The sequence below is a fragment of the Crassostrea angulata genome, chromosome 5 (assembly GCF_025612915.1).
Source record: "Crassostrea angulata isolate pt1a10 chromosome 5, ASM2561291v2, whole genome shotgun sequence".
Taxonomy (NCBI): domain Eukaryota; kingdom Metazoa; phylum Mollusca; class Bivalvia; order Ostreida; family Ostreidae; genus Magallana; species Magallana angulata.
This window is the reverse complement of record NC_069115.1, coordinates 8,005,058-8,029,183: the sequence shown is the minus strand read 5'-3', so window position 1 is coordinate 8,029,183 and position 24,126 is coordinate 8,005,058. Positions and strand designations below refer to the sequence as shown.

At 32.5% G+C, this 24,126-nt stretch overlaps 1 protein-coding gene and 1 long non-coding RNA gene across 3 annotated transcripts; one reads left to right on the top strand and one right to left on the bottom strand.

The window, feature by feature from the left end:
- The first annotated feature begins 237 nt into the window (after window positions 1–237).
- Window positions 238–9,584, top strand: LOC128184130 (uncharacterized). 2 transcript variants are annotated; one of them, XM_052853476.1, is made up of 3 exons: window positions 238–356; window positions 2,095–2,257; window positions 7,162–9,584. In XM_052853476.1, the coding sequence occupies exon 3, from the start codon at window positions 7,164–7,166 to the stop codon at window positions 8,424–8,426; it is 1,263 nt and encodes a 420-aa protein (XP_052709436.1). In that variant the 5' UTR covers window positions 238–356; window positions 2,095–2,257; window positions 7,162–7,163; the 3' UTR covers window positions 8,427–9,584. The 2 variants fall into 2 exon arrangements, with proteins under 2 accessions (XP_052709436.1, XP_052709435.1); XM_052853475.1 differs by lacking the exons at window positions 238–356; window positions 2,095–2,257 and adding an exon at window positions 6,135–6,202.
- Window positions 9,585–17,008: 7,424 nt separating this feature from the next.
- Window positions 17,009–19,889, bottom strand: LOC128184132 (uncharacterized). Its single transcript, XR_008243697.1, has 3 exons — window positions 19,705–19,889; window positions 19,046–19,146; window positions 17,009–18,069 (listed from the first exon to the last, which is right to left on the bottom strand). It is a non-coding gene; the product is annotated as an uncharacterized LOC128184132 (long non-coding RNA).
- Between the last annotated feature and the right edge of the window lie 4,237 nt (window positions 19,890–24,126).

Below are 24,126 nucleotides of genomic sequence, written 5' to 3'. Positions count from 1 at the left end.
GTACGGTCACACTCAAAATCGTTGGACCTTTACAACAGTTTTTTTTATTGAAATATTTTTTGTTATATGATAATTAAAGAGATATTTTAATTCTGATCAGGTGCAATTCTAAACTAATTTTTGTTTATTTCACTTTACTTATTTTGTTTCACGTTTGAAGCAATATAATCAGAATAACTATAACAAAGCGTTTCCTTCATCTATTTCAATGATATAACATTGAACAATAGGCTTCATACAACATTGCACTGTGTCAGCCTGATGTTAGGGCGCTCAGAAAAATGGTGGGCACAAGGAGCGGTAGAGGAAGTACCCCGGCTCCCAACAACACAGCCAAATTTATCCCTGGTCTCTCTGTAAGGGTTTCCTTTGATTCAGAGATAACTGTAAAAAGGAGTACTTATTATTGCATAGCACATATATATTACAGTTTGGATGTACACTGTTGTAACGGTTTTAAGAAATTGATGTACCATCTCCACCAGCGTTGTAAAATAACTAAAGATCGATATATCAATTTCTTACCACAAATTGCGCAAATCAGATATATAGTTGTACATAAGAAATAATGATGAGATTTTACATTTCGGCCTTAGTCATGTTCTAAAATCACCCTCACAATATTTTCCTTCATGCCGAGGAAACACTTCCAATCGCCATTCTGGCAATCATTGCGGTAACTGCATTGTACATTCGATTCACAATCATCTAAATCAGTACAATTAATGGATATTATTTTACTGAACAGGATGTGTTGTACTTTGAAAAAAAAAAGAAGAGAAAATATATGTTACCGAGACATGAAGGTGGCCCGTAGGTTTCCGCAGGGCATACACATTTTCCATATTCTTACTAAGTGAACACACATTACGTTTTGCACTCGTTGTGGTCGGTTCTCCGAAATCATTACACTCGCCTAAATTCAGTTAATCTGCGACGTGAAAAAGTAATAAAATTTGTTACAATAAGCTAATTTAAAATTGACATTACCCGCCATTCTCTCTCTCTCTCTCTCTCTCTCTCTCTCTCTCTCTCTCTCTCTCTCTCTCTCTCTCTCTCTGATACTTACCCAAACATCCATGGCGCTTTTAGCAGTGGTATATGGAAGAGGAAAATCGTAAAAATCATTTTTCACAATTAGCTGCGCAATTGTCATTTTCGCCACAGTTGGTATCGTGATTACCGTAATCCTTCTCAGAAGTCATCGTTTAACAAACAAATAAAATTGTATCTCCTCATGAAGGAGACAATCAAGAAAAACTGTCTCCCTAGCACACTTGTCGTCTTTTTGCAGGTACATGAAGTACGGTATTAATCAACAACAGCTATTATATACGACCAAAAATACCATGTAGGCAGAAAAGTAAATATGTTTTAAATTACAAACATTTAGGGTTTGGCGAATTGAAATTTGGTCTTGATACCCTTAGTGTTAGCAAAAGAAAAATGGCAAAAAATACTTCATTTACAAAATACATCTGTTCAAAACTTCTCTTTAATGTATCTTTGATGCATTTGAGGATTTTCATAGTTTATATACTTTATTGAATAAAGACACCCTAATTTGTAATGAATATTAACGGAACATTTTTGCAACACCTGCACTTCTCAAATGCAGAGTAATAAGATGTATGTTTGCCTTATATTTCAATTTTAGTTTGCTACACAAGTAAGTCTTGCAAATATTATCTTATAACTAGATCTTTGCAGTATCTGGGATAGAGAGTGCATGAGGATCCTTACCTGGATACGTAGGGATTATCACGGTCCGATAATTTTATCATTAGTTCAAATTACTTCATAGTTTAAAAATCATATTTAACTTGATATGAGATGCATAGTTATTGAGACAAATAGATAACTGGCTGATCCACGAAAGATTACTCTCAATTACCTTCATTAGTTTCATATACATGTACAATTTAGAGTTATCGTTCCTGGTTAATAATTTGCACAATCATGTGGAACAACCAGCTTCCTTTTTGAACTTCGCCTTCAAGCAAATAGTTTGATCATTCCGATTCCCAACGATCAGGAATCATCAATCCTTCAACCTTACCAAGTACTAACACAGTTCGTAAGTTAACTTTGTAGGAAGCATCACTGCCTCCAATCCAGCGGCCTCAAGATTGGGACCTGGCCAGAGAAAACAGCCGCAACCCCAACCTGCTTCGTCCACCTCTGAGGCCCCACAACCGAAATACCGGTGCCAGATGCCATCTGTCAAAAAACAAACAGTAAAATCCCGCAATTTTAGGTACTACAGGAAATTACTGGTGTTACTGTTCTATCAGAGAATTAAATTTTTGACAACGGAATTTTCAATAGTTTAAATCAAAATATTGTATTTTTACGCACTGCACTCGCACCAAAGGTTTATGACAACAAAATCCGAAAAACCTTGCTGTGATATTACGACTTGAATATTAGCCTGATACAGTCATGTCCAGTGTAACGAAGAATATTGACCCGGGTTGAATATTGACTCGAGGGGTCATTTAACAATGTTGCAAATTGAGACCAGGTTGTGAAATTTATACCCAGGGTAATTTTTCAACGGTATGAGAAAGATTTTTCTTAAATCTGATGACCTCGACGCGTTGAAAATTGATCCTGGTGAGAATTGACCCCAACCTCAGAGTTTTGATCTGAATTGGAACTTACTCTACACGGTTTAAATGTACAATCATGCACATATCTGGAAGTTTCAGTTTTAAAATTTTCATACTTTCCGATGCATATGCGGACGTGGCTGATTTCTTTTAGGTTGATATGTCCGATTAATCATTTAATTTTGAGAAAATATGATATCCATTTATCTTTACAATACTCTGTACGTAAATAAAGCTAAGAAGGTGATAGTTTGCTTTGGAATGGAACAGGCGATTCGGGCTAGAATACTTTTTGATTTAGAATTAACTTTCATTCCCTCGTGTGACAGAATATAAAGTTGTCATAATCTCTGATAAATATATCTATAATTGCCCGTTATCGTTACTTTTCAGGCAATTCAACAGAGCTCTATTCGACAAGCACCTGACGTTGTAATTTTTCTAATAATTGAAAGTATATAACCTCTATACACTTTTATTTGGTAAAGGGTATGTATATTTATATAAAGACAAAAAGATATAACGTCAGGTACCTGTGCTTAATTTGAAGTAGAATATTTCCCTGACAAAAATAAATGAATAATATTTTATCCTTTTTTATATATAGTATACATATATATACAGCATATACATATTTACACTTGTTTTTATTTTATTTTTTGCGACTTAACACTTTTCCATATACCTGCCAGATTAACTTTGAAGCACCATCAAATTTTCTGCATAGTTACGCAGTCATAGTTTTTTTTTTTAGAATGCTATTTTATTTCTATTATTTTGAGTTTTCAAATCTATTATTTACCTGTAAATTAGAAACACAGGCACCTGAGGTAATATATTTTCTCAAAATTTAAAACATATACCATCTACAGCAAAAATGTTAACAATTTAAAAAAGTAGGTTTGCATCTAAATATACAGTCGGAGGATTGTTGATCTAATTATATCTGCAAGTATAAATGAAGGTGATAGGTTTGTTAATGTAGGTGAGGGAACATGTCTACCAACAATATGTCTTACAATCATGCATGGTAAATGTTCAGATAATTATTTAATATTGTAGTATTCGTATTGTAATTTTTAAAATCTTAATATCTGTACAATTCTCTGGCAAATTTAAAAAAGGAGTTTTACTGAATTGTGGAGTTTAACGTGTAATTATGCATACAAACACTCTTAAAAACATACTTTTTATAAAAAATATACAGATATCACACAAAAAAGCAATTATACGCGAAAAGTTTATTATGAATAAACTAGTTTTTACATGTTTAAAGGGATAATAAATAATAGTAAATTTAAATAATAATCATTTAAGTGTCAGTTTTAACACCCCCTGCTGAAACATGTATATCTGGAGAATAAAAATGTAAAAACTGATTACTTTCAATTAAATAAACTCAAGTTATAAATATTGGTTCGTTGATTTGTGGTTCTTTGCTGTTGAATTTTGAATCAGTTTCATGATCAAAATTCCACGATGCGGATCAATTTTCAACGGATTAGGGTCATTATTCAACACCTTTGGTCTCAATATTCAACGTGGAAAAATGACCCCCGGGTCAATTTTCAACCCGGGTCAAAATTCTTCGTTACACCAGTACCAACATCGCATGCACAAAAGTCCCCAAACTATGTGGAGTTTGAAACTACTCAGACTTACTCGTTAGATAGTCTAAAGTTCGATCCTTTTTCAGTTTTTTGGTCCTTAAAACTTAAAGTTTGCGATGCTGGCGTCGGCGATGCGATATGCTAAAAAATTTCTAACGCTTGATAACAAATATTTCTGTTTTAAATTCACTGTAATATTGGCTTCTGTTAAATCGGATTTTGATGTTATACTTATGTGACATAACAAGTAATTTGAAATATCCTTTTAAGAGGCACATGATCACGGCTATGGTCAACTTTTATTTACCCGATTTTAATGTAAAAATGCATCAGTAAGGCTTTATTAATAGTAAACCAAAATTTGAGTGTCAGGTGAATGTCGAGATATCAGCGAGATACAGATCTCAGAATTCTTTGTTACGTAAACATACAATTGAGACCATCTCGGGTCAATATCAAAAGGAGAGCAAAATTCTGTTCATATATTATATCAAAGCGATAAGTACATGTAGTACTGTAGTTGGGGCCCTGGTCTCACAACCTCACAGTATATTGCATAATATATGATTCAATCTTAGGGCAGTGAATTTACTTCATAACATGTACATATGATTTCTTTTGTAGTAGAGTTAAAACAATTAAATCTTTATATAGAAAATCAATTTGTTTAAATAGATGTACTGACGATTTCTAGATCAGTAAATAAATTTCATGAGATTGTTAAAGATTACCACTGATCTGAGAGAAACATTAAAGACAAAGAAGTTTTGGAAACGTCATATGGATTGTAAATAAATCTGCAACGAACGCCACTTTATTAAAACTATAAAAAGTGTATTCTCAAAGATTAAGTAAATTTGTTCAGCGGATGTTTTGTATCTTAGGCATGTAAATAATATTAATTTGATAGTAATTTAAAAAAAAAAAATATTTAACAAGGCGAGTTGTTCTCAGGTACACGTATATATAAAGGTCAGCCAAAATTGTGAAGTTTTAAGGGAAATAGGAGATCAAATTTAATTGTCAAATAATTAAAAATTAAAATAAACAAAGCTTGCATTATGTTTTTGTTTACAGATATTGTGCATGTATATACTGTTACAGCTAGATTAAATGTCTTTCATGTTTTAAATCTTCAAGCGTAGTTTATACATTTATATATTAGCAGTTTTCAATAATGTATCTTCTAAATTGGTTTTGGAAAACGTATTTTCTATTCAGCAACATATGAAAACATTAACATGACACGAGTTATTGACTTTAGTGATGAAAAATGGATATAATTAATGTCCAAAATTAGGCATTTGTCTAATGATTCGTAAATAAATTCTTTTGTCTACTCGTCCCATTAAATCGAAATTTGAATGAAATCTTTTGACCCGGTCAAGCAGATTGTTCCTTGTTTAATAGACCAAACCTAGTGCACATGATTGACCTTGCGATCGACTGTGAGAATCTATTAAGTCTCAAGGTATTTGGACGATCATCAAAATACACAGACCTGTGAAAAAAGTGGAATTGAAATCGATGAAAGGAAAAAAATCTAAGGTATCTTCATTGGCATAATATCATTTTTTACTCGTAAAAATTCACTGGAACAAAACAATTATTTACGGAGATCTATAATGGGAAATGACGAAATCTTTTCCTGATTCTTCTAGTTTCTTTTTCGTTTCTTGCTTATAGATATAATGACCATTCTCTAAGCCTAATTAATTTAGGAAACCCCTTGTTCAATCCGCTCTTTCCTTTAGTTCTACATATGTACTATAGGTGCTAAATTTAGACAGCTGCTTTATTGCAAGACTATTGAAAGAGGAGGAAATTCCAGCATTTATATTAAGAACAATAACAAAAGTTGCGCAACACGAATAAACAATCGTTGCTATGGTGTATTCATTGATAAGCTATTGAAATATATCGCCAATATACATTGCATCAACTTTCGGTATGGACTAATCTGACACAAAGTACATATCGGTAAGGTTTTTTTTTCTATAAAGTTGTCTCTTTTTTCTGACAAATACAAAACATATGATGGATCTATTCTCTCTGTCTTATAAAATAAAACACGTCAGACGTGGTTTTTTCTATTTTGGATTCGTCACTAGCTTCAACATCGGTAAATCAACACATAATGATATAGATAAAACGTTATTGTTTTAATTCAATGTATCGATTATGCACTGACCGATGCTAGTTATAGACGTAGGACTTGGGATTAATCATTTCCGGTTAATTCAATTTTAGTTACAGATAATAGCGGTATGTGTTTAAAAAAAACGATATAGAAAAAAAAAAGAATTTATTGATCTTTGTTTTTGTTTAATTGGGTTGTGGGCATTGCAAAGAAAAATTATTAACCTGCTGATGCAAAGTATCTTTTTAAAGATAAATAAAATTGTCACAGATAGTTAAGCGTATAAAAATACTTTTTAAAAATAAATAAATTTGCATATACTTAATTTTTGTTTTCAATTGAACTTAGTTTAATCATTAAGAAAAACAGACAGTGATATCTCTCTATGCATGTTAATAGCATGTATATGTATATGATTTGTACCTTTAAAAAATACGGTATGCATGCATTCTGCTTTCTTAAACATTTTTTCTTATCATAATTATGTCAATATATTAGGGTTTTTGTACATGGTGAGATGACGCGAAATCAGATGTGACGAATTAAAATTCGTTTAAAGGTATACATCACACTGGCAAAATTGCAGGCCATTGAACAATAGATTACATATTACGACTATAAACCTTTGTATCGTACATGATTTTTACATACAATACCTTGACACACTTAGATATCGATTAGTTAAGTCATCTTGTTAGAACCAATGACATTTTTTTTCTTTTATTCGACAAAACATACGTATTAAAGAATCAAAGTATTTCTTATTCTGAAAAAAAAAACATTTACTTTATTTCATCAGGGATGGATCAAATATCAATGGAAGGATTAGAAAAAGAACTACAAAGGCTTTTCGCCGGCGGCACCTCTGATGATTACGTAAAATGTGCCGCAAAGAAATTAACTGACTTAACAGGAACTGACGTCGCAGACGTTTTCCAGAAGCTAGCATATGGAGTTGATATACTGTCTAAATTGACTGGGTGCTCTACAGTACCCGTATTATCGTTTACACTTTCCTTGTCAGCTCTGTCTTCGATGTTCAAGAAAATCGGATCAAATCTAAAATCTGCTGATGCCCCTGTAGAAGAAGATAGTATATTTGTAGCATTAGAACGCTACGGAGATTCAGAGTTAACAGCAGAAGCAGCTTGTTTGGTTGATTTGCTTTTCATTAAAAATGCTTATTTTGGTGAGATCAACGAACAAGCTCACGAAAATATTGTTAACAGTTTGGAAGACAAATTTCCAACCAACGACATAGTGAAGTTCATGGGCAAACTGAAAGCAAAAACGCACGAGCTACTGACGACGTCGGATCCACAGTCTGCCCGCCGGGCATCGGTCTATATCAATCTGTATTTTCGTTTGGCAAATCTCCGTACGATAGTGTTGTGGCAGGTTTTCTGCATTAAACAGCGAAGCAACTATGATCAGCAAAGTACTCGAGGGGTTCTCGCCATGATAAATGAAGGTAAAAAATCAGACATGGAAGTTATGAGATATGTAACGGAAACAAGTTTCCAAAAAGCAGTGTTTCATACAATATTCCACCCGACAAAAAACGAAAATTTTATGCATTTTATTTGCATTCATAGAATAAGAATTCCAAGCTTAGGTCATGATAAAAAGTTCTGTCGTCGGAAACATTTCATTCGCTCTTCAAAATTGCCGGACAATAGATTTGAAATGATGTCACCTAATAGGGATTTTATTGGTGGAAGCCAAAACTCGTCTTTTGCTTGTAAATTTTATTTGGAACCGGTGCGAAATCGGAAGTTGGACGGTATATTTTACATGAGATCAGTGAAGTGGTCAGACTCCTACGTTTATATGGACAAAGATGGAAAGTGTGTTTCTGTTTCAGACAAACCGGGGTCCGAAGGGCAATGGAAGGTCGTCCGATTGGGAAATGAAGGGCTCCTGCCGCAGTTCTTATTTTCCTCCATTAAATGGCCCTGTAAATTTCTGTTCTTGAAATCGTGTTGGAGAACCTTTTCTATAGAGGGCACGGAAAATTTGAAAGCATCAAAGGAAAACTGTTTGTGGGAAATTCTTGACATATAGACAGCTCAAGATTTTTAGAATCATAAATACTTTATTTTGCATTAATTATTATCGTTCATCGTTTCCAAAGATAAGAATATCTGCAAATGGAAAGGATACCCAGGATTATACTGATATACATGTATTTGTTGTGTGTTCTGGGAGTTTGGAAGAGATTTGTAAGACCTACATATTATGCACCTATATAATGTAACTACTTAAAACATGTTATTAGCGATCTGATTTAAAATGCAATTTTAGATGTAAAATTTATATGGAATCTTTTTGATATAGCTAATGAGTAAAGCTCGATAATCGTTTGTTATTTGCATTTTTGTCTAAAACTTCATAATTAATTTTTATGTCTCAAAACTCACTTTCCTGGGATACTGCGATATTGTTATAATCTATATGTGTAAGAAAAAACTGTATAGTTAGGTGTGGTAATATAACTAAAACTTTCAGTGGCGTCAAACATGATAGCAAAGAAGTAAATTCTTATTGTAAATGTTGTCTAGATGTGTTAAAATGATTCAACATGAGTTAATTTAATGCTTTGATTGCGTTAATATAATCTTTTTCTTCTATTTCTGATTCAGACTTGATTAAAACATGTTATAAGAATTACACACTTTATCCCCCCCACAAATAGTTTGGTTGTGTTAAGAGTTGTCATGAAATCTAACATTTATTAAACGTACTAGTAATTTACAACGCCAACGGTTATTGCTGCATAATTGTTTGAATTTTGTCTTCTGGTGCATTAGCTAAATGATACAGATTTAAAAATATTTTAAACACAATATGTTCATTTTTATATCCAAGCAAAAATATATACCACACATTAACGATGTGTTTTTATGCTTTATAGAGATAAACAACACCACGTCATTGTGTTAAAAAATCGGAATACATTATGTGATAGGTTGCGAGAAATCGTTTCTAAAACAAAATTTAGTTCCATGTTAATGAAATGAATGCACACATGAGAGTCATGGATGACTTAGTTTAGTTTGACTACACTTCCAATCAAACCCTTGAAAAGTTGGTTCTTTTTTTATTTAGTTCCTTTTGTGTCTTTTATTTTGTTTAAACGTTTGTATTTTGAAGAACGAAGGACTGATTATTCTATTCGTTTTATCGCACCGATTTAATAAATATCTCTACATATAAAACTGACTACTTTCATTTGTATTTTATTTAATCATGTACGGTATACATTAAAGTATACCATTGAAGGAGTCAGCAAGATTCCAGTTCCCCGAGAGCAAGTCTATTTCCCGAGGCGAAGCCAGGGAAAATAGGCAAGCTTGAGGGGAACTGGAATCTTGCTGACTCCCTCAGTGGTATACTTTAACTGTTTTATTATACCGATACAAACAATCAATCAGGAAAAGTTCAAATTAATATAATTCTTCATGTATCCAACAAGTTATAAGTCAGAGTAAATATCAAGTACTGCAATCCAGGCAAGGTATGCTATACGAAAAAGATCAATACACACAGCCTATTAAAAAAAAAGTTGCAACTAAAATTTAATCATATGTTTATAAATATTCATGATTTATTCGGAATATTTCGGAAATTTTCCTTTGCTTAAAGAATTCAAATATACCTTTCATAAAAAACGAAGATATTAGATATGTTTCAAATGCAATTAAACTTATGGCATAGAGGACAACTTGAGGGTTGTCGAATCACAATAACAATCATTTTAAGTAAGAATTTTTTACTATATTTCCTCATTTACTTTACATCTAGTTATATTGTTTATTCTACGCAATTTTAAAGCATAACTAAACAAATTATAATCTTACAATAGCAGTAATATTTCCCGTTGAAAAATATCAGATAACAAACAGCTGAAGTGAGGACATAAAGACAACAGGGAAACCAACTTAGGAAATGTTCAGTTGCCATCGTAGGTTTATTGCGTACTTTAACTGATTATGTTAAGATGTAGGTTCTGCTCTCTTATCAGCTCAATGACTAGCCACTGAATATAGATATTAATAGTTAATCAAAACAAAACTGAATGTATCATGTGTAGAACATTTTTGCTATGGGGATATTAAAAATTCAGCTATTATAATGTTGTTCTAAACAGCAAATACAAAGATTACAATTCTTTTTTTTTTCATTTTCACTATGTTTAAAGACAGAGGTCAGTCGTTATCAACAATTTTTCTCACACTTTGTACATTTAGCTGTGCAGACTTTGATAAGTAGAAAAGCTTGACACCATCTAATTTTGTTATGTGTTCCCATTGCAACTAAACCTACAGATTGAACAAAAATGCTGCGTTCAGGGAAACACAAATAAACACTTTTAAAAGGAATCATAACATATTTTGTTTGATTTGAGTGGGGGAAAATGAGAATTACAAACTGTCGACCATCTTAAAAATCCAAAAAACGAAGTACAAATTCAAAGCAAAGCAACACGGACCTCTAAAAAGATAGAGGTAGGATCAGGTGCCTAGGAGGAGTGAGCATCCTCTGCTGACCGGTCACACCTGCCGTGTACTCTTGTAATTGGGAAAAACGGAAAAGTCCGTAGACAATTAAGTGATTATTTTTGGTCTAACAATTAGTATGAAAAAACGTCAGTCAGCATGCGACCCTATGTTGGCATATCTCTGCCCCTTGTGTGCAAGTTATTTTTCTATCAAATATGTCGACGTGCAAGATAAATATGTTGATATGCAAGATAATTATATCAACATGCAACATAATTATGTTGACATGCAAGAAAATTGCAATCAGATAAGATTTATACAAAATCTCAAAGTTGCATGTCGACATATATATGTTGCATGACAACATAATTATTTTGCATGTTAACATAACTAAGTTACATGTCGACATAAATAAGTTGCATGTCGACATAAAAAAGTTTTAACATAAATACATATAAGTTGCATGTTGACATAAATAGGTAGCGTATCTAGCATCTTGGATGTCACATGTTGGCGATATTTGAGATTTTTTTATAACTCTTATTTGATTGTAGTTTTCTTGCATGTCATCATAGTTTTGTTGCATGTTGACATAACTATCTTGCATGTCAACATAGTTATCTTGCATTTCGACATAATTAATAAAAAAATAACTTGCACTCAAGGGGCAGATATATGCCACCATACGACCCAGTTGAAGATTGTATTTGCTGAAAAGGTCCTTGTATCGACCATAGAACTTACGAAAAGATGACTTCAAACACGATTGTTATTAGTCCTGTCTTATCAACTTGTTTTATCGACTTGTTTGTCAATAGCTTGTTTTCATTTGTTAAAGAAATATATGTGATGCTGTTGCGAACATTGCAAGTGTTTGTCTCAAACCTAGGCGTGAATTGAGTGAGTTATTTTTTTTTTAGATTGGGAGCCGAAAAGATGGAATAATGGTGAAATTATAACACTGTGTCGGATAATTATGCCAGTGGCAAGGTGTGCACATGTCTAAGCTGCATGTATCAAATAATTCAAATATACCATATGATAGACCACTGTTTAAAGAGTTTATAACCACATTTCTTATTAACCGGGCAGGTGAGATATTTACCTTTGAAATATAAATTCCTACGGGAAAAAAATTTCCAGTAAGAAAAAACATTTAACCTGCTAGATCTTCGGAAATTCCCATCGGAATAAAAGAACTCCCTATAGGAATGAGAGAAACTCCCATAAGAATTTAAAATCTGATAGGAAATCTTAATTTCTTAAAACTGTCTGAATCAAATTCCTGCAGGAAATATCTTTTTTAATAGGAATTTTTGAATTCCTAAAGGATTTTTAAATATTTCCTGTAGAAAATATTTATCCTATGGGAATTATTAATTTCCTTTGGGATATTGATGTTTAAATGTAAATATTTTATCTGTCAGATAAGACTTACTAAAATCAAAAGTGCTTATATATTATTCTCTAGACAATAATCTATCATTTGGTGTATATGGATTTTTATGAAACATGCCACCTTGGCACTGGCATAATTTCAATAAGTTGACGTTCATACATCAAAACAAGATGTTACTGACGGTAGCTTTAAACAAGGATTGTATGCAGAATGCTACCGTCATGACGGAGCTTATGGATTAACAAACATAACAAGTTTCAAGTTTGATTTTTTTTATCAGACAGTTGGCCAATAGCCATTACAAAAAGGGGCTCGAGGCTTAAGCAAATTATGGTCATGCTATACATGTAGCTACGGTGCATGCCAGCGGACATTGACTGAACAACCGTTTGCTATGATGGACAATGTAAATGGATACGGGTTACATCTATGTGCAATGGTTAAATCTATCGGTCTAAATATATAGTTGTCCGTAATTAATTATGTATTTATTGTTTTGACTGATATGATACTGAATGGAGATGAATAAAGTGGTAGGATGATGACCAACCTGTATTTGGAGCTAAGATTGTGATTATTATTACATGTATCATATGTGTCAGCATTATCACAAAACTAAAATTTCCTTGATAGTGCAGAACGTTTGTTACATTAAAAGTTTAATTTTTATCAATTTAAACTTAACTATAGCATATAGTTAAGTTTAAATTGATTAAGTTTAAACTTTTAATGTAACACGTCTACAGTTCATACAGGTACACCAACAAGGAAATAATTATGATTATCATAGTTACTCATTTCAGTATCATATTATACGGTCTGGGCTGCGTTCAAGATCGTAGCGGCTACGTTACTGACGGTAAGCTAGCTTAGCCACTAGGTAGATATTCGTAGCCTAAACATTTAATGCTAAGCATCGAATTCAAGATGGCCACCTTAGTTACCACATTGTAACAAACACGAAATCTATTTATTTAGTGATATTTTATTCATCCTTTAATTTATAATGAATCTTAACATGTATATTTTCACTTGAAATTAACAAATTATGTTAATGTAATAGCGAGCTCCATAGACAACGTGTACGAACGGAGGAAATTCGAGTAGAAATCTGCACATTGTTCAAAAAAAAATTTGTGGACCCGCGTGAAAAAGTTCTACTTTCCCAGTGATCCTTTGCGGTGCATAGCAACACGGTGGAACAGGAAGCGTTTCTAAGGAAAATTATTACCTCATTTTCATTTAACAATAAAAATTCCTTTTAAAAACATTAAAGTTAACAACACACATGCTTACGTAAAAAAACTGTACCTATCTGAACTTTTGCTGACATATGACGTCATTTCCTTCCCCGAATTTGTCCGACAATTTACGAAAACTGTCGAGCGCAAAAAGTTGAGTATGACGTCACTGTGATCTCGGGCTATATAATTTCTAGTAATTTAAGAGGTGGATCAAGCATCTGTACTGGATGTAACGTGTAGAAGGTACTCAGTATCAGTGTTAACGGTGACTCTTTGGCTGATAAGTCTTGTTTTGATAATTTTTTTGCTTAGTAAATACACATGCAAGTTCCAAGCTAAATTTACTGTCATATTGATCCAAACATATATGCATACGTTAGATAGGTGACAAAAAATTATCAAAAAAGAGAAGAAGTCCAATCATTATTAGATCTACGTGCAGCCACGTCATTTTGTAATGAATGAATAAAAGAAAAAAATTAAACTGTTAAAATATCTACATGTATTTGTTATAGTTGCATATGTGGTCAAACCTTTAAATAATATTGGATAACACACACTAAAAAGGGTGAGGGCACATGTCTACAACGCTTATAAAGCGTATAAAAATTAAAAAGATTAAAAACAAAATTGATGTCACAGAGGAAAATAATCAAAACACAGATAACAACAAGGAACAAAATGAGAAATAACACAGACACACAATCTACTGTTTACTGATTTAAATGATCATTATTAAAAGGTAAAGGAATGATCAAATGTAATTGTATTTACAAAAAAAAAAAAACGGCTTTGTGTTTATCTAAATATTTCAAAAAGTGTATAAGCCTACATCTTCGCTAGCCACTTTGCTCCCCATAAACCCTTGGCAGATTTCATTACAAAAACTCGGTGACAAGCTCCGTTTTATGATTGGCTGCAGCTGCGAGTAGCTGATCCAATCGCAGTGCTTGTAAATATAAACTTTAAAAGAAAACACATGTGTGATCTTTGGTAAAACATTCGGTGCTTTTAACAAGTTGAGGCACAAGTTCTCGAGTACAGTGCCTCCCCAACGATGGTCTAACCAGATCGCTTTAAAAACCTATATATTTTACTGGGATTAGACATAGTTCTGCAAACTTGTCAAGGCTCGCGTGATAGCGTGGGAAGTAAACATGGCGAATGTAGAAGTTGCCTATCCTGTTAGTATATTCGTTCCTGCTTATGGTTATTGCTTTTAAAGGTTCAATGAGCTCTGTTTTATTTTATTTGTTTGGTTCGCATTATTCACGACAACGATACATGCTTTTATGGCATGAAAGCTTTCATATAAATCGGCAAATTTTTCACTCCCGGTACAGATCCTTACAAAACACTATGAAAAAAACATTCCGTACTTTCCCATGGTTACAACTTAATTTGTTACAGGTTTTACTTATAATAAATAACGCCTGTTGAGGGTTCGAATATTTATTGTGGACACAGTGATAGTGAAATTAAATGATAGAGAGCCCTGCAAATATAAAACAATAATCCTCATGCTATGATAATTTACTTAATTTCCATCTAGATTTGAATTATCACATAATATCATAGCGATATCATAATTCATATTATATATTTACATAAAGCAATTAAAGGGAGGTAACTCTTACAATTTCAATGTATTATACGATATGCACTTCTCCCATAATAATCATAAAAATAGGTTGCAATTAAAAAATATAATAAACACATTATTCATTAGAAATTGTCTCCCCATTCTATGGGAATAATATTCCTCTATTCATGTAATGATGAGTGTACAATGGTTTATATATCTGTAATTCAATTAACAGAATACTAAAAATACTATTTAATTAAAATCATTTACATTGCTCATTTTGACCAATTAGACCAAATATTTGATCGTCATAAAAACACTCTGAAACTGATTAGAAAATCAGTTACTCCTTTAAATAAGAAACAAATACTGACTTTATAATCAATATTTATTAAATAAATCTATAATACTCTTTCATGACACTCATTCATTCTAATTAGTTAAAGTGCTTCATGAGAAATTACTAATTTGCTAAATTATAGAAAAGTACATGTTAATAATATTTTAATACATGGAATATTAGTTAATATGTTACTTACCAGAAAGAGAAATAGTCTGCTGTCAAACTTGAAGTACAGTAGGTCTTATTCTATATAACTGCTACCCTCTGGCTGACCAAACAAAGATTGACAAAACTCGGCGGCAAAATATCATACTCAGATCAACAAACCAACCACAACAACCCTAACAAATATCTGACCAATAAAACTCATGCACACAAATGTTTACCAAATCACTGCCCCTGGGGTATATATACAGGTGTGTAAAGGTACAGGGTGGATCTAAGTGTGTGTGGTGTGTATTTAAAATGTGTGTCAGATTTGGTTGGTTTTATCTTAAAATCTATGTACTTAATCTATGTACTTAAATAATATGATATTCATAATATTCATACTATTACAATTCGTATTTAATAGCATCGTTAATTATGTTCCGATAGTCGGTAGTCAGCATGTTTTTAAGTTGTATTAATACTGTAGTGTGTATATAAAACCCCTTGTTTAATTCGATTAAAATGTAAATATGCAAGGGGCGCAACTCAAGTTGCTCGCTAGATAGCGCCACCACATCACCGAGTTTTCGTAATGAAATCCGCCAAGGGTTTATGGGGAGCAAAGTGGACCGAAAACCCTTGCCTAGCGAAGATGATAAGCCTAGGGACCATTAGAATAAAAGTTTAATAACTTTGGGTTCCTTGCGGCGGTAAAAGTTTTCAAACAGAGCCCAAGTTTTTTGGTTTGGGCAAGTCCACAGATGTGTGGTTCCTTCTGCGCTCGCCCCAACGGTCACACCCTAAAACATATTAAGTCTTTAGTTGAATATTTCCAACTTCAAATCTGAGACCTAGCGGCTAACCTAGCGGTCCGTTCAATAGACTTAGATATCTACGACCTAGCGGCTAGGCTAGCAGCTACGATCTTGAACGCAGCCCTGTTGATGGCCCTAATTTGGTGATGTTGCCATGCAACTAAATTGAGTTATACTCGCCACGTTAGAAATGTAGCTACATGTACTATATATGAATCCCTTCTTGAGCACCGTACCGTGGAGTCTGAGACACCTGTGCGAAGAATACCGCAGAGCCGCGAACTGGTTTCACGTGGAGGAATAGTCTTGAAACAGGCAGTGTTCTGTATCACACCTCACAGCCTACTCAATATTCAGGGTCATGAACCCTTGGGAGCATTCATTATTGTCCCCAAGAGAGACAACTCTTGAAAACGTGCATTGACTATAGTCTGTTTCTTTATCTTATTAACATAAATAAATTCAGAAAAGTTTTCAAAGTATTTTAATTATACATAATACATATTACAATGAGTATAAGGCTAAAAAATGCATAAAAGAAGTACATTATCAAATGTAGTACTAGTAATACACTGTATTATGTAAATTGAAAAAAAAAACCAGGTTGTATGAGATCTTTTTTAAAAAAAAATTTCTTAATTAATAAAATTGCATATATCAATCTTTAAAAATCATAAAACTAATAGACATGCAGTTCAACATAAATAAAGTGATATATTAAATGGATAGGATATACTGTACAGCAATAAAAGATTTAGATGACATATTTCATATGAAAGGTAATTCAAAATTAATCACAAGACTTGTTTCAAAAGCTCCATACCATTTAAATGGTGAAATGGTTGCAGTAGGCCTATTTGTATCTAGTTTAATAAAATGAAAATAAATTAATGACCCCTATACATCATTCTAAGAAAAAATAAAGTAATTGACATGCTGTTCTAGAAACTAGTGATATGTTACAGGGATCAATAGGATATACTGTGCAGCAATATTAGATATAAATGGTACAAATTTCTGCGGCTTTGTTTCCAAGCATATGATTAAAAGGGAAAAAATTATATCTTAATTCTTTTTCATCTTATATTAAATAATATTGTAAAAAATATGTATATTTGTATTTGATGGCTAAAACTTCATATTTTTCTGTCAATTTCTTCTGTTCATGAACAAGACCTATACATTTATCAGACAATTTTTATATATATTATGTCCATTTCCAATTGTTACTGAGTATTTTTGTTCTGTTTGTATACAAAAGAGTATATTAGAAAACTTATATGAAATAGTAATGCCAAATTTAAATTAAATAAAGATAGCTGTTTCCAAAAATATTACATGTATATGAATATGTTATATAAAAACATATATTAGATGGATGGGAAAAATACAAAATAAGTGCACTCCATAAAAAGTTTGTTGGTATTCATTATGTGAACACTTATTGTTGAAACAATTCATCCAGTAACATTTAATTAAAGTGCCCACACCTTTTTTATGTAACATAAATAAGAATGTTATGAATGATGTGTATAGAACAAATTCTTCTGTGGTTGGCTCCATGAATCTTGAAAAGATGGCGTGAGTTGGTTAACAGGCAGAATAAGGTTCCATCCTAATCTTCATGCATTCCATTCTAGAAATATTCATTAATGTCATGGTCTGGAAACTAAAATAGAATAAACATAAAGTGTTAAAAGAATTAATTTTTGCAAACATTGTGCACTCATCAAATACTTATATATTCAATGCAGTCATTTCAAGAATGTGCTATAAAGTGATACTGACAATGTAATCTTTTCTAATATTGTACATACATGTATTACATCATTTTGCTGCAATTTTAAACCCAGCTGACAGTTTCTTTATCTTTTTATTATATATTTATAATGTCAAAAGATAGTTGCATCATGTGCATGTATTTTCAGAAATTTTAAAAGCCATAAAAACATTTTAGTCCAACAAAACACTTTAAATTTTTCAAATTTTGTATAAACAAATCAAATATGTACTGATGTACCAGTATCAAAGTCACAAGTGATATACATTTTAAAGCAATATCACTTGTACGACAAAATCAGGAAACTTGGGTCAATCAAGTCTGCACACATGTGAAAAATGTAATGAATCAAATATTTAAAACAGAATCACCAGAAACCATCTGCCTTTGTTACCAACTGGTGTAACATCAAAGATATTTCTTAATAATTAGATTTCCAGTGGACAGAAAGATGTTGAACAAAGATCAGTCATAAACTCTTATGTAACAAATGAATGTCTGTATGAGTTGCAACTATCAACATTCTATGTACACCAAAATAAGATTGTGTCAATAACAAAAACTAATCTGAAAAAAATATTTACAACATAAGAAATTCATGGGATTTCTGCAAATCCTATTCTCTCTGAGAGTGTGAAAGACATTTCTTTAAGTTTAAATAACATTTTCAAACTCCCGGTATTCCTTTCAGAGGTAATAATTCCCACCACTTCAAATACCGATAATCATGCAGTGTTGCAACAAGATGCCCATACAAACCTTTCTCTTTTACACAAGACATGGTGGCTATTTATAGGACCTTGCTTGGCTTTCAATCAGCTTAAACTAAATATATATCTACATAATGAGTACAAGTTGAAAGTACCTTCTGGGCTTCAGCAGACTTGACTGGGTCATAAGCAATATCAAATTGACAATATCTTCTATATTCCTGATCTTCAGATCATCTGGAGGCCACAGGTAAACCTGTAGATTAGAAGAAAAAAGACACACTATCATAACAAAGCTAAATGCTGTCATTATCAAAACAAAGGGTGTGTCCAAGATTACACTTTTTATGGGCACATGCAGTATCTGAGACATGGGTCAAAACATTACCCTAGTAACAGCCATACCAACTCATTGAGTGGGAAATGACATGTATATGTAACTATTAAAGTTGTCATGGCTTTTCATACTCCTCTCTCTCTCTCTAGCTCTCTCTCTCTCTCTCTCTCACAATTCTATAAGTTATATTTACATAACAAATACAGACCCTTGATTAATAAACACTCTCATCGTTAATAGATAAATAAGACACAAAGTTAACAGTTTCAAAGAGATATACGTGTATCAAAAATACACGTACATGTCGAGGAAATTCTGAATGGAAATGACTGAAGCCAGTGAAGGCACATTTCACAACGACCATTGCCGGACCATTATCTATTTACATTTTGGTAACACTTGCAGTGGAATTATTGCACTGCAGGTTTTTAAAAAGGTATTTATCTAGTTTAACATTGTAAGTAAATATGTTCTTACCGATACATGGCTACCCCCTAGCACGTTTCAGATTGTTGACAAAATCGAAAACTGCTCTTCATGCGGTTTCATGCTGAGCAATATTTAACGAGATAAGAGTTAGACTATAAAAAAAATCACCCCAAACTTCGATTTCACATTAATAAACAATTGTTCTGCAACTTAAAATAATTTAAAAAGCTTGCCGCTGGAATAATATGTTCAAAATTATTATAGGACATAGTACATGTATATCAACTAAATCAAAACATCCTCATAATATATTGTACTTACACAAGTTTGCTGCAATGTGAATTCAGTCCAACATTTGCAGCAATATCGCAAATTGTCTTGGAAATTATACCTCCTCAGACGTATTTATGTGCATCATATACATGGCATTCTGTAAAAACATCGATCAAATTCTGTCGGGTCGTGGCTATTAAGTGCCTGCATGCTGTACCATTAGAAAGGATTATGTATTGAATGTTTGAGCAATCAGAACCATTTTAACGAGGCCTTGGACTTTCAGTAGGATGTACAAAAATGTAACTGTCTATTTCTCGCGTCAAAACAAGTTGAAAATGACGCTAGTTTCAAGATTTAACTCTAAAGCCAGGCAAGTTAGAGCCATGGCTGAATGGCCACCAATGAAATACTAGTAGGAAAGCCTACGTCACATTGCTGTGTGATACAACTACCCAATGGCTAAGCTCTTGTTAAAATGAATCTATTTATACTATATATCAACATACATGACAAAACTCCTTCTGGATTTTAAAAGTTGAATTTTTTATTGTTTTCTACATATCAGTTACTTTCTTTCATTTCATTAAAACACTTTTTCAGGAATTAAACAAAATAATCGTGAGGGAAAGTGAAATTCCTCCGAAGGGACGGGATTGACGGTCTTGGGCGATGACATGCCGAGAGTAAATGCCACTCAAAAGCAATGGTCGGCCATCGTCAGCCTGTCCAATGCTTATGCTGACCAAACAGTCACTAACCAAATGTATATTCTATTGTCACCTTTAATTCACCTTTTCACGACAGATTTTTTCACAATTCAATCCTAGACTAAAAAATAGTGCATATCATACTCCAAATCGCTGTAAAAACATTCAAAATTTGATTTATGACTTGGCGATTAACTGAGCAGAGTAGAAAAATAAATTATGCATAGATTTATTTATTTTTAATTTGTTCTTTAATAATCTTAACATGTACGGAGTAAAATGTCTGCGCCAAAACTTTCGCAAGATAAGCGATAACACTAGACGGACGTACGAGATACTTGTACAGTCATTTAGGGTATTTCGGGTCACTTTTTACATTTCTACTGCAATTAAATAAACAAACGAATATTATTAATGAACCTGGGCATTATTAAGAAGTTTATTGTTTGATTGAAAAGACTTACCAACCAAATTGCGATTATCATTGATAAAACGACCGCAGTGGGAGCTTTATTTAGACCTTCAATTCAAGGAACTGCGGGTCACTTCCGGTTATTTCGGGTCACTTTATAAACGTGTGCAAAACAAAACAAAAATTACATTTAATGTTGTTTTATGACCAAAATTAGTTAGTTTTGCTAATATCCAATTGTTATTTCAACAGAAATGATTTTTTGTGGGGGAAATCGCTCACGGTGAAAGCTGATATCAACACACTATATTGACCGTGTGTAATGTGGGGCGGATCTAGCTTGAAGACCATGGAATTATGTCCTTTGGATTGTTAATTCAGAGGCAAACATTTATGTCATTATTTATTTCAATAAAATGACTTTTTAACAAAGAAAAAAAATAACAATGGAAACACCTGGTTTTAAATAACGGAAAAATGACTAGGAATGTAAACATGGTAAAAGGCTATAAAAAAATTATACAGTAACAAAAAAAAGTAAATTCGTCCTGCTAGGACTCATATAAAATATAAACATATAAAAAGTATATAGATTTACAAAATAAACATAATAGTAATAAAATAGCACATTGGTATTACATTGTAAAACACCCCTCACTTTCAGTGGAAATGTGCATATCTCTCTCTCTCTCATAAGTCTGGCAAATTCATGCTCTCTCTCTCTCTCTCTCTCTCTCTCTCTCTCTCTCTCTCACATTCAAATTTATGTGCATCTTAATTAAAATGATATTAAGACTAAGTATGTCAATCTTAGTATGTAAACTTTTACATTGAAAATAAAGGTCCTACTTTGGACATACATGTATAAAAACAACTTCACATTCTATTAAGGAGGCTGGGGGTTGTTGTCTTAAAAATTTAATTAACCATCAATTTTAGCTGAAAAAATAAGATATGGTCTATAAATGTGTCAACAATTATTTGATGAAGAGAAATTTCTAAAATGTTTACCAATTTCTATATTTTCTATATATCATGTATATATATAGCTATTCATTTATAGGAGATAAATATGCTACGACACCCCAGCCTCGTTAAATGTACTTTGATAAAAGAATCACAATTTATGACACAGAGACATTAATGACAGACTTTTCAGGCATATTTTCAATATGCTGCTCTATAACAGTCAATGCTGCATGGAAGTTTTTGGGACACACTTTGTATTGGCAGGGTATAACAACACCTCCTCCTTTTTCCAGCATATGGGGCCAGGGTGGAAAACTGGGCAATGGTTCTCCCCATTCTTCTGAAAATAAGCAATGTGTATGTAGGGGCTTAGTATGTTTATTCACCACTTGTCTACATGTACATTGTCATTGAAAAAAAAATTGCAGGTCGCAGCAACTTATTTAATACACACATACAAAAAAATGGATTTTTCTTAATAAAATGATTACTTTTATAATGTTTAATTTAGTATAACAAATTTTCTACATACGAATAAGCTATAATCATGATAATATTGAAAAAGCACAATGTAAACATCGACATGTGACATACGAAAACGCGAGGCTCTAAAAACGCACATGACCCGAAATAACCTAAACCGAAGGGGGCTAGGAATACACCACTACCTCAATAGATTTTATTGCAACCAAAATTTGTTTAGTTGCATTAGAAAGCGTATAAAGTTTCCTTTCCAACGGTATATAACACGTAATGTTTTATCAAACGTAAACTTCACATGATCGAAGAAAAAAAGATGTCTCCGTTTTTGACATGCAAAATTCTCTGGTCGGGACACATAAGCCAATTAATCAACGTATTAATTAAGACATCTATTTTCAATATTTTCCTTTGTAACTGTGTGAATGCATATAACATACCTTGATGGACGTGACTGCAATATATTTCGTTTTTCTGTAACGTTTAACGGGAACTGTGTATGGAAAACCCCGATGACTCCCGAAAATCGGGGTGACCCGAAATACCCTAAATGACTGTACATGTAGTAGCATAAATCATGAAGTCCCCGTGGTTTCCAAAATCTGTAAGGAAACAATACTTGCAACATATTTTCATGTAACCAAAAATGCATAGATCATAAGATTTTAACGAAATGAATATAACGCTGATCTAAAAAAAGAAAGTAGAAAGTAGTGGGTTGTTTTTCATGATATCAGAAATATAAAAGAAATGCTGTGCTCGCCCAATCAACAATAAAATTCCCACCTATTCAAATATTTAGTGTTTTTCTGTTGTATAGATTACTATTTTTTGGTATCTCTATTACTAGTATTCTATTATTGACATTTATGATCAGTCATATAATTTGATGTATCATGTTTGCTAATCGTGACTTTCCTATCGGAAGAAAGATAACACCGAAAATGCAAGAAGGCAGAATTCTGTGGTTCAAACGAAAGTCCATTTTAAAAGACATTTTTCTCTCAAATAAAATTGACAACATGACCAATTTTATAACCGAATGGCTAACATTAACAAACAGTTAATATTACTGTAATTTTTGTCAATTTATTCTTTCCTTTTTTTTCTTTGTAAAATATACATTAACTTTTTTTCATAATTATAGACACGGATTAAATGAAATAGAGTGGTTTATCTTAACTTGTTTAACCGCAAAAAGGGTGCTTAATATAATATTAGGATAAGGAATATGTGTAAAATGATGGGTTTAATTGTTTGATATAAATACATGTATACATCAAGCCGTGCAAAATCTCAGTTGATATTACAACACCCACTTCCCAACACAAATTCTGTATTATGAAAGTTAGATATCTATCCTTTTCAACACAATTTTTTAAAGAGCAATGCTTTCAAAACCTTTAATTCTTTGAAATTTTAAAACCATATTTTCGGGGGGTGGGGGGGGGGGGTAAGGGGCCCAAACTATAAATCCTTAGTCTATGCTATTAAAATCCCGATTTAGCGAAAATGTTCAATATAAAATGTAGTGCATTAAGCTTTATTGATTGCCGTTATAAAATAAAAAATCATACATATTCCCTCACACCAGCCCACGCATTGAAATAAGTTCTTTGATCCACC